The following is a 16,389-nucleotide window of genomic DNA, read 5'->3' on the forward strand; positions in this document are numbered from 1 at the left end:
GTCAGCTCAAGTGTACGTAGGTAAAATTCACACCACTTTACATCGCCGTCAGACCGCGCTTTCTTTTGGCACTACACTGCAACAGCTGCTGATCTGTGAGCAGAGGAATACAGCGCGAGGCCCAGTTGCTGGACGAGAGGTTTACTTTCGGTAAAAACCAAACTTATCTCTCCGTATCCTATAGAGTGCTAAAAATAATTTCACCATGCCCGATCTGACCACTTGCTACAGCAGCAATGTCACATTGCATGTTTCAATTTAAACACAACGCACTAACTGACTCTCATCCCCCACACCCAACCATGCAAACCGTCTAAAAGCCTATTCATACAGCTTCTACACCATCAACCAGCTAAGACCATCTAAAACCATCAACCAGCCTATTCATACAGCTTCTACACCATCAACCAGCTAAGACCATCTAAAACCATCAACCAGCTAAAACCACTAAGACCAGCCACACACACACACACACACACACACACACACACACACACACACACACACACACACACACACACACACACACACACGGTATTATGTGATGCTTTTTGTGTCTATCTTCCAGTGAACACTGCTATCTAGTGGTCGATATAACTCAGTTTTATTTCATTCACAACAAAATCATAACCTCAAACAAATATTAAATTGCTACCAGTCAATTTAATATTTGTGTGTGAAACCTTTGTGTCAAACAAATGAATCTCTTTTTTTTTTTTCAAATATGTGACCAGGTGCTATTCAATATAAGACCCAGAATAAACTGGAACCAGAGACTGTGTATACAAAAATATAGATTTTATTTATCCTGCATGGGATCACAACAAACAGCAAGACTGTAGACTATGGGATGAGTTGAGTAACAGTTAAAATGAAAACAAATCAAGAAAATAAACCAAAATATAGATGCAAGCAGCAACGAGGGGGTCAAGCTGGGCTGCGGAGCTGCTGGGCTGAAACTTCTGGCTATCTTGAGTCTATGTAGCAAGTTTGCTGTTGATACAGAAAAATGTGGATTATTATTGCGCACCTAGTCGTAAATTCTTAATCATGAATCATTAGTGTGGTTTTGAGAATATACCAAGTTTTTGTTGGGTAATGTTTCACAATGATGGTCACATCATAGCATTAATTGAGCATTAGTTAAGCATTAACAAACATTAACAGGTCAAAGTTGAAGTCGAATCTACTATATTAAGATGGCAGCGGGGATTCCACCGAGGGCAAGTGCTTAGGGCAAGTGAGCGAGGGCGACTCAAACTGTTTTTGAAACGCAGCTCTGGTTTTGCGAGGCAAAAGCATGTGCACGTGTAGCATGGAGATGTTGTTACCCTAGATTATGACAATCAGTTTTATTTTGATAGGAATCAATACGTGCTTCAAGAACTTTTATTTTGAAATGCGGCACTTCAGAAAGGGCGCAGTAATCCTTGTGAAGGAAACCACTGTGCTTTGCTGTTTTCATGCAGGCAGGAGAAATAAATGTGTCAAATAAATGTGTCTGAATCCACGTGGTCGTCCTGTCCTACCTTGAGCCAGACACCACGCAGATTAGACCCCGCTACACATGCATGATTCGAAACGCGCCTATTGACATACCGCCTGTCAAACGAAGGGTGTCTTCCTGCATATTTTCAAAATAAAGCACACAGACGTGACGGTGACATGTCAAATAAGTAACAAAAGTCATTCAAATCTTGAAATCAAACAAAGCTTATGTGGAATGTGTTGAGTTAAAATAGAAAGCAGTGAATTGTCTATTTATATAATGGACATATAGCAGTGGCGAGCGGTGACCGTTTACTGTGGTCATGCTGAAGTGTCAATACCATGCGCGCCCGTGGGGGGGCATTATATTTTTTAATAAAAAATATAATATGGTTAGTGGAAACAGCTTGTAGTGATCACGTTGGTCCAGAGTACATTTGATCACTTTAAGCGGTTGATTACTAAAACCGAATTGTTATTACAGTATTTCACTTGTTTTTTTTATGGAGAACATCATCTAAATGCCAGTTGTATAGTTTTTCAATGAGAAAAATGTAACGAAGCGGTCGTCAGCGCGATCCTCTCGTCAGCTCCAAACTCACCCGTCTGCACCTCAATCACAGACCACAGCTGGTTTTCCGCACAGCGTTTACAGTAACTCACTGACACGTCTCAGATCAGTAGGCGCTGCTGCCGGTGTGTTTTTAAAACGAACTAGGCTAGTAGCGCCGCAGATTTCTCATTCCCCACCTTGTTTGACTGAGAGTGTTTCGAGATGGTTTTCATGAATGAACAGGCAATATGTCGCTGTCAGACCGGATCGTTTGACGGGAGGGGGGTCGGCTAGCTAGCCATTTATGTTTCTCATACGCGCTAGCTTGAAAGTGACGGACGAAATTCTTTGCAGTCTTTGTGATATTTACTTCAGGAGTAGGCCGACCACTTGAGATTATAGCTTTCTTTTCCTCAAAAGGTCTCCGCGAAAACGGCACTGAACGCAAAGCCTGAATATAATTAATATTTTCAGCCATTTTGACCAGGCTACACAATGAATGAACCACTGACAGTTTCCCGCTGAACAATTCAAACAAGTAATTTTTGCGCATGCGCGTTGGCAGATAAGCTGCTTCACTGACAGCTTTTTTGCCATTCAAAATGCTCATCTACAGTAAACAGCCTTTAGCAGTAACTGTACTAGTCGGTGTCACAGTGCGCATGCGCGAAACAAGCTGTCAGCTTTCCAGCTTTTCGCAAGCAAAACGGGACAGATTAGGCACGGATTTAAGACCAAAACAGTAAAACTAAGGTATTGTATAATTGAACACACTGCCAGATTAATATTTTCAATTATTTTTATTGAAGGGCTTGGGCATGCACTGCATTTATAGCTTATTATGACCGCTCGCCCATGACATATAGTATTTAATTTAATTATTAACCAAGCGTCCAAGTCCAGGGTAAATATCACATGGTGTTCGGCCAATACATGAGAGGAGATCTCGAATTTACTTTGAAGGGCAGGAAGTCGTTTGTGAAACTAGAAACTTGACAAACAAAATATACTTTCGCTTTTCCCGTGACGACTGAGTGACGCCCCCTTACATGCACGTTGGTTTCTGAAAGTTTGTGCTAACCTCTGCCCAACTGGTTGAGGAAAAGTAATAATCCGTGAGTTTTTTCTCCCGTCTGTAATCGGGAGGGGAAGGAAGGCAGTTTAAGAGGTAATCCAGCAAATCAGGCCACACATCTGCTCCTCTCAAATGGCGCGTCGGTTTTTCCTGGTCTTCTTCATCTGCTCTGCCTTCTGCCATGGTGAGTTTATGGAGTTTATGGACCCGGAAGGCGCGAAAACGCTTGATCTGACAATGCTGCATGTTTCTAAACGTCTCTGCTCTCTGTTTTCAGCTGCTGGGCAATCTCCAATATATGCACTCAAGGGAGGGGGGGTCACCCTAAAGCCAGACACCGATGGAGACGCTGTAGCAATTCTGTGGTTACACAATGGCAACAAAGTGGTAGAGTTTTATGGCAAGGAGCAATATGTGTACGGCACGTATCGCAACAGGGTCACTCTGGACTGGGTCACTGCAGTACTCAGTATCACCGACCTCAGATTTGAGGACAGCGGGGAATATAGAGCGGAAGTAGACAATAAAAAAGGGTTGCATCGTTCAGCTTATAAATTGGAGGTGATAGGTAAGTTATCTTTTATGAACTTTTTTTGTGGTGGTTATATGCAGTTACCCAGTAAACAAAGTCACCTGCATTACAGGAGCTGGAAGTAACAGAGTAGCGGTGTCAGAAACGTTTTCCCCCGCACCCAGCAGTGCAATGATTCAGATATCACAACCAGTTATTTCTTAATATGTATAAAATAAGTGACTTAGGCAGAATATGCCATGACTTAGGCATTTCTTTTCTTACATATAAATGCAAACATAACATAACCAAAGTTGTTTTACTCTCCTAAATATAACCAAGATGTGTAACTTGTCCATAACCAAGTTGTTTCTTATGTCTAAAGCAGAAAATTAAGTGATGTTGAGTATTTTAACACAGCAAACCATGTTAAATTCAAAGGTTCACTGCAAAAAATCTAAATCTTAACAAATACTTCTTATGTCTAGTCAAAATGTCTCATTTCTAAAACAAATCTATTTGCACTTAAAATAAAAAGCAAACGCTTGAAAAATGACTTCACTTGAAATTTTGCTTAAAAATGTCTAAAATTGCCTAAATGTCTTTTTCTGGTGATGTTTTTTAAGTGTAAAGATTTGTTCTGACCAGAAAATTATTTAATTATAAATAATATTTAGCCACTTCATTATCTTGTAGCAAAACATGTGATTTCAAGTTTAAATACAGAGTTCATAATCCCTTTGATTGACTGAAATTACATTTAGTGTCTAGAAAATTGAAGAAATATTAACTCCTACCAGATGAAAATGAATCAAAGAGAAGAGCTAATGCTTCACTTGTGGACAGCCGTTCTGCCATTTTGTTTGTATCAAAACTGCCTAAGTCAAAGAGATGACTTATGCTTATGCTATGAAGCTAACGATAAGCACATTATGTCCTCTATACCTTATCCACGTTCAAACACATTAGAGTCATTCACGTTGGTATGTATTCATTGATTTGTTCTTTCATGTATTCATTAAGAGATGGTCGCCAGCCCCAACATATCCTGTGAGATGAGCAACGGCAGCAGCACTATCGCATCTGCACAGCTGCTGTGTTCTGCTGTCTACCGACCTCCAATGAAGTTTGAGTGGAGAACACATGGAAACCTGCAGCCTGGCCAACAGTTACAAATCTCTCTGGGGGCCGAACATGATGATGAAGTATACACTTGTAATGTGAGCAACCCTCTGAGCAGTGAAACGGCGACATTCACAGCAAAGGATTGCTACCCAGGTAAGATTTCACATTCAGAGAATAGCAGATTTTTTTTTGTAAGAGAAATTGCGCAACTTACTGCTTGAATGTTGTTTTGGAACTGAAAAATGTAACTAAAGGTTGCTGTGAGATTCACTTTTGTTCTTTTTGTGCAGCCGGTTCTGGCAAGATTGCCGACATCGTTGTACGTGTTTTAGTTGTAGGTGTTGTAGGTGTTTTACTTGTAGGTGCCCTGATTGTCATCATCGTGGTTCTGACAGTGTTCTTCAAACGCCGCCGTAAAGGTAAATATTAAAAAAGTTCACACCTAAACAGGAGAAATTTCAGCAACTAGTTGATATACAATAATACAGACATTGATATCTACAGTATGTATTCAGTTATGAGTAATTGGTTATTAATAAGCTCTGCATTGGGCAAGTTTATTTGTTATTTATAGATCAAAAGTTCAACCAGTATCTATAGAAAGCCATTTATGTGTGACTGTAATTTATAAACATGATGATGAGATGCCACGAAAAGGTTACATTAACACACGTTATTCATTATGACTTATACATAGTAGAAAAGACTTAAACAATGATGTGTTGTCTTTCACTCTTTCCAGGGCATGTCAGCTCTGCCATTAAAGCTTGGTTTGGGCAAAGCAAAGATGGAAGTTCAAAAAAGTTAGTTAACAAAGTTGCTTACAATTTGCGTACACCTGCAATAACTAATTAATTTAGTTAATCATTTTATTTATAGGATGTCAAACTAGTGGAATGGAAAGCTGCATGATCTTCTATTTGAGAAGCTGCAAACAGTGAATGCTTGGGAATTTTGACTAAATGTATTGATTGATTATTATAAGTGATGTATTTTTTGTTGAGCAATTGATTCATTAATCAATATAACACTACAGGTTACTAACAGCACTCATTGTTCTCTACTGGTTTGTTTGACTGTTTTCTAAAATGTCTGTGTGGTTTAAAGAATAGACAATAACACAGATGAGCGTTAAGAAAAGTGCCATCATTGTACCATTCTGCATCTCAATTCAATTCAATTATATATCTATAGTGTCATAACACAAGAGAAGTAATCTCAGGACACTTTACACATTGAGCAGGACTAGCACACGCTCATGATTTTCACTATAATATGCTTTACCATTAGGTTTCTGTTTTGGAAAATAAGTGGGCACTCCTGGATTAGACCTTGGAGCAGTTTTCCTGTTTTTTTCTTTCTTTCTCTATTCTCACTTTTTGTCTTTTATAATTTTACAGAAACCACAAGGTGAGATGATGATGAAGTATTTCAACCAGCTGAAACATGAGCATTAGATTTCAGCATGTTGATTTGATCACTTGTAGCTTTAAAATTAAAGGGCGTCGCCGTTTCATTTGACCTCTGGTGCCTCTTCATCGCCTGCGGGGCGCGTTGGAGATAAAAGCAAGGAAGCACTCTGAGAGCACACGCCTGCAAAGCTACATGTTACAGAATGTTTGCAGAAGCTCAAGAGAAACCTCAGATATTAGATACGATATTAATGCAGCGTTAATGCGTGCGTTCGCTAAAAAACGCATGAATGTTACGCGTAGTTACTCCGCGTAATGTGATCACAGGCGTGCAGCAGCCATCACGCGTGAACGTGCGCGTGAACGTGCGCGTGAACGCGTGACCATTATAAGTCAATGAGGAAACTACATTACACGTCAGGCGCTGTGTGCTGCACAGGCGTCAAAGCACGCGGGTGTGACGCGTTCAGTTGATAGTTGCGCAAGTAATATGAAACGATTCTACACGCCATACGCACGCACGCACGCACGCACGCACACACGCACACACACACACACACACACACACCATTCCAAATAGAAGTTCAAATATGGGACCTATGTACAAACTAAGTTAGGAATATACAGTAACTTTTGTGTTTGGGGCCAGGCTGGTAAAATACAGTAACACAACAATCCTCAGCAAAATCCACTAACACACTTACTAGAAGAAAATAAAGGTTTAACGCAGTGCCAAGGTTACTTAAACATCATATCATGTGGAATTTCAACTGCCTCTTTGGCATAATTTTTATGTGTAGCCTACAATATAACCTAATAAACAAAGACAATAAAGTCCAAATCAAACAATTAATCAGCTATGAGGGGACAGCCTTTGAATACATGTTCACAGAACATGCACACACTGATAGACGCAATGTATAATACAGTCCGAGAGTATAATTCCTAAGCAATCACATAATATTGACTCATATTCTAATATAGGGCTGGAATACATAACAGGAAGTCAGCAACAGACAGCAAAATTCAACACCACTAGTGCTTAATAGAATGGCAGCTATTACCGTATTACAAATGAGAGCCATTTATGTCAAATGGCAGTGCCTGTTGGTGTTATGTCTGCAACTTGCATGTTGTTGCTCTAGAAGTGATTCTGTACCTTCTGCCAACTGCTCTGCACTAGCTTTTCCTGAAGTACCAGCAGGACTTGTGTCATCACCATCACCACCTTTGAATAGCAAACATATGCTTACAGTGTTTTTCCATACACTATAGTTCATACAGTAAGATAGTGTAGCCTATGTCTCACTTAATGTGCCCTTGTATTCATATACATAATAATGGAATGATAACAGTAAATAAAAAAGTGGCTTGTTTAATTTCATGGCCAGGACCTATAGCCTACGCGTGTAAAAGTGTACAGCCTCAAGGACCCAGGTCCCTGGACCTCAAGAACCAGTGTTTTTTTTTTTTGTTGTTGTTTTTTTTTTACATAACTTACTTGCAGAGGTATCTTGGCTGGGGGGGGGGGGCGGGGGCCTGAATAAATTTGTCAGTTTACGGCATTTGGCCGCATCCTCCTCCAGCGCCTTTCTTTTTTTCTCTCTCTCCCTCTCGGCACCGCCTTTTCTTTTTTTTTTACCCGGGGGGTTGGGGTCCATGGTTTACAGTACTAGTCGAAGCCTCGACTCTCCCTCTCTGCTCGGCGCTCGCTACACACACACCGCGACTGCAGCATCAGTGTCACACACACCCCTTCCTCCGCACGCTGTCTGTGTGGTTGATACGGACTGTTGGGGCGGGTGTTAATCAAAACAAACCAATCGCCTTGTCCTCCTCAAATGCTACTGAATGACTTAGAAAAAAATAAGTCAGATAGCCGCGGCGCCGGCTGACCGGCAGACCACAGCATACTTGGTGAAATGATCAGTTATTACCAATATGTCCTTTGTATTGCTGCGATCGGGTTCCAGAGACAAGAAATCCATACACACCAACTCTAATGGACGGCTGGTAAGTATGTTGACCAATGGAGCTGCTTTCTCGGGAGGGGTCTTTCGCCGAACACAGCGATTGCAGGTTTGGATTTTCTTTTCAACCTTAGCTGCCATTTTGGGCCAAAAAAAATCGGGCTCGTACAAGATCAAGCACACGCTCCGCTCCCATATGTCCCATGTCATCATGGAGACTTTGTAGCACCAGGCCTCTCAGTTCTGCTGGTAACACCAATTGAAGAGTGGTACTTGAACCTTGTTGTCGTGATCTGTACAGAATGTCATTTTTCAGAACCAAGTGATTCCATTCCCGGAGCAACAGAGGAAGCTCAGGAAGTTCCGCTCGAATGGTAGGTGATGGACTCACTCCTGATTCCAATTGCTGAACAACTTCCCGAATACAGGGGTCCGCTCTTTGCTTTTCCTTTAACCCACTTTCTGTTAGATGAGGAATCACAGGGAACCCGACCTCACCTCCCTCGAGGAGGGCACTTGGAATTGTGGAGAAAAATGTAAATGCATAAGCTAATCACACAGCTTTAATTTACTACACATAAACTCAGATGTTTAGGCTAGTGGAAAACTACTGTGGGGGTTAGAAACTGAGTCAGGGCATTCCATCTGCACGCCATACGTAGAAAACAGGAAACACAAGAGAGGATAACATCTGGGTCTCACACACACACACACACAGGCACAGGCAAGAGAGCGGCAAGGGTGGGGGCCAACATACAATGAACGGACACATTGTGTAGCCGCACCAGGAAGGAGCACATGACAAGCTCATGATATACATCCCGACAACACACAATGAACGGACACAATGTGTAGCTGCACCCGGAAGGAGCACATGACAAGCTCATGATATACATCCCGACAACACACAATGAACGGACACAATGTGTAGCTGCACCCGGAAGGAGCACATGACAAGCACATGATATGCATCTCGACAACATACACACACATACATAGATGACAGCACCCGGAGGGATGGATCGTATGAGCCAGTGTGGGTGGAGATACCCAGCGCTCCAACCAGGCCGCGGCATGCTAAAATTACGCTCCGCCTGCATCTATTGACTGAGCCAATCAGACTCATGTGGAGTCTCTTGAAATAAGCTGCGCACTCTGTTGTAAGCGCCTTTTGAGTGAGTTCAACCCTATGTTGAGCTGACTATTAGGTCCGTGCACGTATAACTGCCGGAATATGCTTTCCTGATACTTGTGCTAATAAAGCGCTGTTATTGATACAACTCATAGACTCTCCTCGTATATTCAAGCTTACTATTTTTTCACAACAAATCTGGTAGCAGAGGATGGTTGGGAGAAAACCAGATGTTCATCCAGTACCAGACCCACACGTAGCACTCACGAGTTTAAGCCCAGCATTTCGATACTTCACTGTCATAGATTTGGCAAACGCTTTCTTCAGTGTTCCACTGGCACAAACATCACAAGCCATGTTTGCTTTCACGTTTGGGGGCAAACAGTACACCTACAATCGGTTGCCACAGGGGTTCAGGGACTCGCCAGGTCTCTTTAATCAGGTACTAAAAGCACACCTACTAGAACTCCGATGGCCACCAGGGGTTGTGCTCATCCAATATGTAGATGATCTTCTCTTGGCAGCAGAGACATCTACCCTCTGCCTATAGGCCACTGCCCTACTGTTCTCAGTCCTGCACAAAAAGGGCTACAAAGTCAAGAGAGAAAAAGTGCAGCTATGCAGAGAAGAAGTCCTATTCCTAGGCCGACATATCTCGGCGTCAGGATTGGGAGTATCTACGGCCCACAGGGAATCAATCCTACACCATCCAAAGCCCACCACGGTGGCAGACATGCTGTCATTTCTGGGACTAACGGGCTACAGCCGATCCCACATACCTGATTACTCCAATCGGACACAACCTTTGCGGACAATGATCAACGAGGTAGGGGCTCGAAACCTCACAGAACGACTACCCTGGACTTCTGAAGCTGAACAAGCATTCACTGACATGAAACAAGTACTCTCCCAAGCTGCTGCACTCACCTCACCGGACTACACAGAAGTGTTCCATTTGGATGTTTCTGAACAAAACGCATTTTTAAATACTGTTTTGTATCAGAAAAAAGGGGGAGAGAGGAATGTGTTGATATACCACTCTTCAAAACTCGACGCAGTGGAAACCGGACAGTCAACGTGCGCCAGATATGTTGCAGCGGTAGCAAAAGCCCTCCAAAAAACAGCACATGTAGTGATGTGTCACCCATTACAGGTCCACACTGAACATGGAGTTGCAACGTTTTTGGCAAGTAAGGAGTTTACTTTCAGCATGGCCAGAAAAACCAAGATTCAAAGAGAATGCACCAGGCCACATATAACCTTTGTGGCAGCCGAAAGGAACATGGCTGGAAACTTTGGGAAAGGAACTCCACATTTATGTGAAGAACTTGCGGTCAAGGAAAGTAAGCTCAGACAAGACCTGAAAAATGACATAGATCCCAAAGCAGAACTCTGGCTCTACACTGACGGATGCTGCTACCGAGGAGAAAACGGACTGAACCAGGCATCATATGCAGTGGTTCAGCAACACCCCAATAGAAGACATGAGACGCTCAAAGCAGAAGTAATACCACAACCCGCTTCAGCGCAAATGGCAGAAGTCAAGGCGCTCACCGAAGCCTTGAAACTGGCCAAAGGAAAGACGGTGAACATCTTTACAGATTCTGCTTACGCACATGGGGCGGCACAAGTAGATGCACCCATGTGGCAACGGAGGGGATTCGTAACATCCAGCAACGCCCCAATCAAACACCAAAGAGAAATACAAGAGCTGGTGGAAGCAATCACCCTACCAAGAGGAGTATCCATAATGAAGTGCAAAGGACATGAGAAACAGGCACCAGGATCAGTCAAGGAAACGAGGCTGCAGATCAGGCGGCCAAAAAGGCAGGAGGATATCAGCCAAAGCAAATGGTACTGACGCCCCCCCAACCTAAACTCACCGAAGAGGACCTAAAAAAGATACAAGAACAAGCAGGCCCGTACGAATGGTCGACATGGACACAAAAGGGGGCCACAAAGAAAGAAGGTCTCTGGAGATCACATGATGGAAGGATAGTGGCACCAGCAAAACTAGTAGCGACCCTACTAAAAGAAGCCCATGGACCAACCCATGAAGGACAAAGACAGACACTGTTGAACATTTCAGCACTCTGGTGGCACCCACACCTAGACAGCATGGCAAAACTATACTGCGAAGAATGCTTCGTCTGTGGAAACCACAACCCAAGAAAACCATTCAAAACGCCCATGGGATCCTACCCCGTACCTCTCGCACCATTCCAAGATATTAGTATAGATTATACAGATATGGGACAGGAGAACGTAGTACAGGGAAAGAGGTACATGTTGGTAATGGTAGACAGATTTTCAAGATGGGTAGAAGCAATCCCCACAAATAGAGAAGACGGGAAGACAGTAATAAAGTGGTTGCAAACAGAGCTAATACCCAGATACGGGGTACCGAAACGTATCAGATCAGACAACAGGACACATTTTAACAATCAGATGCTGAGTGAAGTGGAGGCATTCCTGGGGATTGCACACAGTTTTGGTTCGGTCTACCATCCACAGTCCCAGGGACTGGTGGAACGCGCGAATCAAACGTTGAAGGCTAAAATAGCGAAGGTATGTGCGGGCAGTAAGATGACATGGTTGGAGGCCCTCCCTTTGGCTCTCATGGCCATGAGAACCTCAAAAGGGGGAGGCACGCACCTGTCGCCCCATGAGTTGTTGACGGGAAGGCCAATGCCTGGCCCGCCACGTGATGGAGGACATATACCTCCTTTAGATGTGTGTCAGATAGAGAAATCCGACTACATGAGAGAACTAATATCTCTTGTCTCAGCCCTCTCAATACAGGTGCAGAAGGCACAGGAGAAGGATCCCGAAGAGCAGGGGACGATAGTCAAAGTAGGAGACTGGGTCAGGGTCAAGGTTCACAAAAGAAAGTGGACAGAGCCCAGGTGGACTGGTCCGTACGAAGTGAAGGAGGTTACTTCACACTCGGTCCAGGTCAGGGGAAAAGCAGGAGCTCCCTGGCACCACCTGACACATTGTGCCCCAGCATCACCACCTACTCGCTCACTCCAGGAAGTGAGAACAGATTTGGCCCAAAATGACGACTCCGAGGAGTTTTAGGAGACTCTCCGGAGATCCGTCTGTTGCACCGGAGGAAAGACGGAGGTGGAGATATGCAGACTATCTCCCATGAGGGAAAACGATGTGCACCGTGATCATAGGTGCAACCGGGGTGGCGGTAATACTCCTTCTACTAGGACTCGAACTAATAAACAAAGAGCGAGACAATTCCACCAACATTTACCTAACCCGTCCCAAAAGGGAACAAACGAAAACTTTCCAGATCCCCGAAGTCGCGTGCGGTGCTAAAATAGTCTTAAATTATACTGCCGGGGATACCACAATGTTCACATTCGACCTGTGCTCCGTGATAGACTGCGGGAATCCCAAGCAAGTTGGCGGGGCTACGATGTCTATCTGTGTCATAGCGCACGAATAGTGGAGAGCTGCGAGGCCACTGGGAATGCTTACCAACATGGGTTTGGGTTCTCGGTGGATTCACAGCCATTTTGTGCCGAGTGGTATCTAGTAACAAAGTTCACTGGGACTTGGTCCGGTTTTACCCGATTCCCACACAGCGCGTTTTGGGACCACATTTCGTTCCAAAGAGATTTCAGTCCAACCGGCAATCCGCTCACCCTCTCTATCAATAACATTAAGGCAAGCTCCACGGGAAAAAATCGCATATGGATCGCATTAGGAGTAGACGTCACCGGAAAAGACCAGATACGAGGAATACAAGTAAACATATACCCGCCCAAATACGCCCCCACTAGTAAAGGTAGTGCAACGAATACGACCACAGCTAATTCCACTGCCCTAAAGCCGCCTACTACCAGTCCGATAGTGATGACCCAGGATTACACAGAATTAACTCCTTTAGACGTCGTAAAAATGGCTACAGGCTTCGGAGAAAGTAACATTTGGTTGAGGTGGATTACGGATAATGCTAAGCGCCAGAACATGACGGGATGTGTAGCATGCGCGGCTGCGCGTCCTGCCATGTTCGTCGAACCTGCCCCCTTATATCCAGACAAAGACAAAGTAGGTTATGAATGTATGATGAACTTGACCAGAAAAGCCACACCCTCAGGATGTCAATCCCTGGCATCAGTCTTCCCACCCATTGATAATAAAACTAGGGCCGGCTATTTTACCGCCATAAAAGGAAAAGAACCCAGGTATCAGTGTTTCAACTTCGCCAGCAGCAAACCAAAAGTCAATGTAGGAAACATACCCTCAGACTGGTGCAATAGGACAACATCTGGGGATGTGATAGGACCATGGGCTCGAGCGGGACTGTTCTACTATTGTGGAGGGTTGCGTCTCTATTCTCGAGTAGAGGCCGACACCACCACAGGCACCTGCGCCATGGTCAGACTAGGGATGCCCCTTACGTTAATAGGCAGTCGAGTGATAAAAAACCCCTCAGGACCTAACGCCCTCGTCCGGCGAAGAAGAAGACATATACTTGCTAAAAGGGACACAAGCTTGCAAGACCCATTTGGAGGGACCACATACGTGGACGCCATAGGTATCCCTCGAGGCGTGCCAGACGAGTATAAATTGGCCAATCAAGTAGGGGCAGGGTTCGAATCGATCTTTCTCTGGATACTCCCCAATAAAAACGTAGACCGCATTAACTATATCCACTATAATATCTTGCGCCTCGCTAATGCCACTAGGGATGCAGTAGAAGGGCTGGCGGAGCAGCTCGCACCCACATCGATCATCGCTATGCAAAATAGAATGGCGCTAGACATGCTCCTAGCTGAAAAAGGGGGTGTCTGTGCCATGTTCGGAAAACTTTGCTGTACCATAATCCCCAATATCACGGCCCCAGATGGCTCAGTCACTCGAGCATTAGAAAACCTAAGAGCACTCTCCAAAGAAATGCATGAAGCATCAGGGGTCGATGACCCGTTCACCAAATGGATGGAAGATGTGTTTGGAAAATGGAAAGCGGTAATAATATCTTTAGCAGCCTCAATAGCCATCTTCCTGGCCATACTAGTTACCTGTGGGTGCTGCTGCATTCCATGTCTGAGAACCATGGTTTCCAGGTTAGTGCAAACTGCACTGACTAAAGAAAAAGACCCACCAAAATATATGATGCCCCTACTAGCTAATGAGGAACTCGAGGATGGGAGCCCGGACATGGAAGACGAGGAAGGAAAAGAGTACCTTTAGACAAAAATGTTCACACCTAGTTGGTGTGAAAAGGGGGATTTGTGGAGAAAAATGTAAATGCATAAGCTAATCACACAGCTTTAATTTACTACACATAAACTCAGATGTTTAGGCTAGTGGAAAACTACTGTGGGGGTTAGAAACTGAGTCAGGGCATTCCATCTGCACGCCATACGTAGAAAACAGGAAACACAAGAGAGGATAACATCTGGGTCTCACACACACACACAGGCACAGGCAAGAGAGCGGCAAGGGTGGGGGCCAACATACAATGAACGGACACATTGTGTAGCCGCACCAGGAAGGAGCACATGACAAGCTCATGATATACATCCCGACAACACACAATGAACGGACACAATGTGTAGCTGCACCTGGAAGGAGCACATGACAAGCTCATGATATACATCCCGACAACACACAATCAACGGACACAATGTGTAGCTGCACCCGGAAGGAGCACATGACAAGCACATGATATGCATCTCGACAACATACACACACATACATAGATGACAGCACCCGGAGGGATGGATCCTATGAGCCAGTGTGGGTGGAGATACCCAGCGCTCCAACCAGGCCGCGGCATGCTAAAATTACGCTCCGCCTGCATCTATTGACTGAGCCAATCAGACTCATGTGGAGTCTCTTGAAATAAGCTGCGCACTCTGTTGTAAGCGCCTTTTGAGTGAGTTCAACCCTATGTTGAGCTGACTATTAGGTCCGTGCACGTATAACTGCCGGAATATGCTTTCCTGATACTTGTGCTAATAAAGCGCTGTTATTGATACAACTCATAGACTCTCCTCGTATATTCAAGCTTACTATTTTTTCACAACAGAATTGCTTCAGCATGACATGTAAGTGATTCAACCAAGGGTGAGTTGTGAAATCCACTTTCATCCACAGTCATAGTGTTACAAACAACATGCTTGTCACAAATGGCTTCAACTTCTGACTCAGACAGATGCTGTAAGGCAAACTGGCGGATTCGATCACTTTCTTTTTGGGAAGAATAGTCATTCAGCAGATCACCATGAGGACGTCGTGACAAAGCATCGGCATCTACATTCTGGCTGCCGGCTCGATACTGCAGCTTGAAAGTGAAAGTAGCAAGGTCAGATAGCCATCGATAGCTTATAGCATCCAGCTTGGCTGTAGTCAGAATGTAGGTGAGGGGGTTACTATCAGTGACCACTGTGAACTGAGCTCCATACAAGTAATCACTGAATTTATCGGTAACTACCCATTTCAGAGCCAAAAACTCAAGCTTATGCGCTGGGTACTTTGATTCACTGCGGGTCAATCCTCGGCTCGCAAAAGCAATGGCTTGTAGCTTTCCTTCCTGCTCCTGGTACAATGCAGCACCCAATCCTGTGGTGCTAGCATCGGTGTGGAGGGTGTAAGGCAGTTTAGGATTAGCAAATCCGAGAACAGGGGCTGTAGAAAGGGTTTCAATGAGAGTTTCAAAAGCTTGCTGACAAGCGGGGGTCCATCGAGATCCAAAGGGCTCCTTTGGGTTGTTGTACTGAGGAGACTGACCAGTTTTCTTCCCTTGGTTGTGAAGGGGTAGATATCCTACAGTGAGGTCGTTCAGAGGCTTAACGAGCTGGGAATAACCTTTAATAAACCTCCGATAATAACCAGAGAAACCAAGGAATGATCTCAATTCTTTGAGTGTTCTGGGTTGTGGCCAGGTCTTCAGTGCTTGGATTTTATCAGGATCCGTCTCAACACCGTCAGCAGATACAATATGGCCAAGATATCTTACTGAAGTTTGGAAGAATTTACATTTTTCCACGGACAACTTGAGACCATATTCCTTCAGACGCTGCAACACTTTAAGCAGGCGGGATTCATGTTCCTCCAGAGTGTCAGAAAAGATGACAATGTCATCTATGAACACTAGCAC

At 44.2% G+C, this 16,389-nt stretch overlaps 1 protein-coding gene across 2 annotated transcripts in view; it reads left to right on the forward strand.

The window, feature by feature from the left end:
* The first annotated feature begins 2,971 nt into the window (after nt 1-2,971).
* LOC311010230 (hemicentin-1-like) overlaps nt 2,972-16,389 on the forward strand; it is an 87,361-nt gene continuing 73,943 nt past the window's right edge. Inside the window, exons 1-2 of one of the 2 annotated variants that reach the window (XM_084040771.1) lie at nt 2,972-3,300; nt 3,394-3,684. In XM_084040771.1, the coding sequence (XP_083896897.1) occupies nt 3,249-3,300; nt 3,394-3,684 (343 nt within the window). In that variant the 5' untranslated portion in view covers nt 2,972-3,248. The remainder of the gene's footprint in view (nt 3,301-3,393; nt 3,685-16,389) is intronic. The other variant, XM_084040772.1, reaches the window with a different exon arrangement.

This window comes from Eutrigla gurnardus, assembly GCF_963514095.1.
Source record: "Eutrigla gurnardus genome assembly, contig: SCAFFOLD_59, whole genome shotgun sequence".
Classification (NCBI taxonomy): Eukaryota; Metazoa; Chordata; class Actinopteri; order Perciformes; family Triglidae; genus Eutrigla; species Eutrigla gurnardus.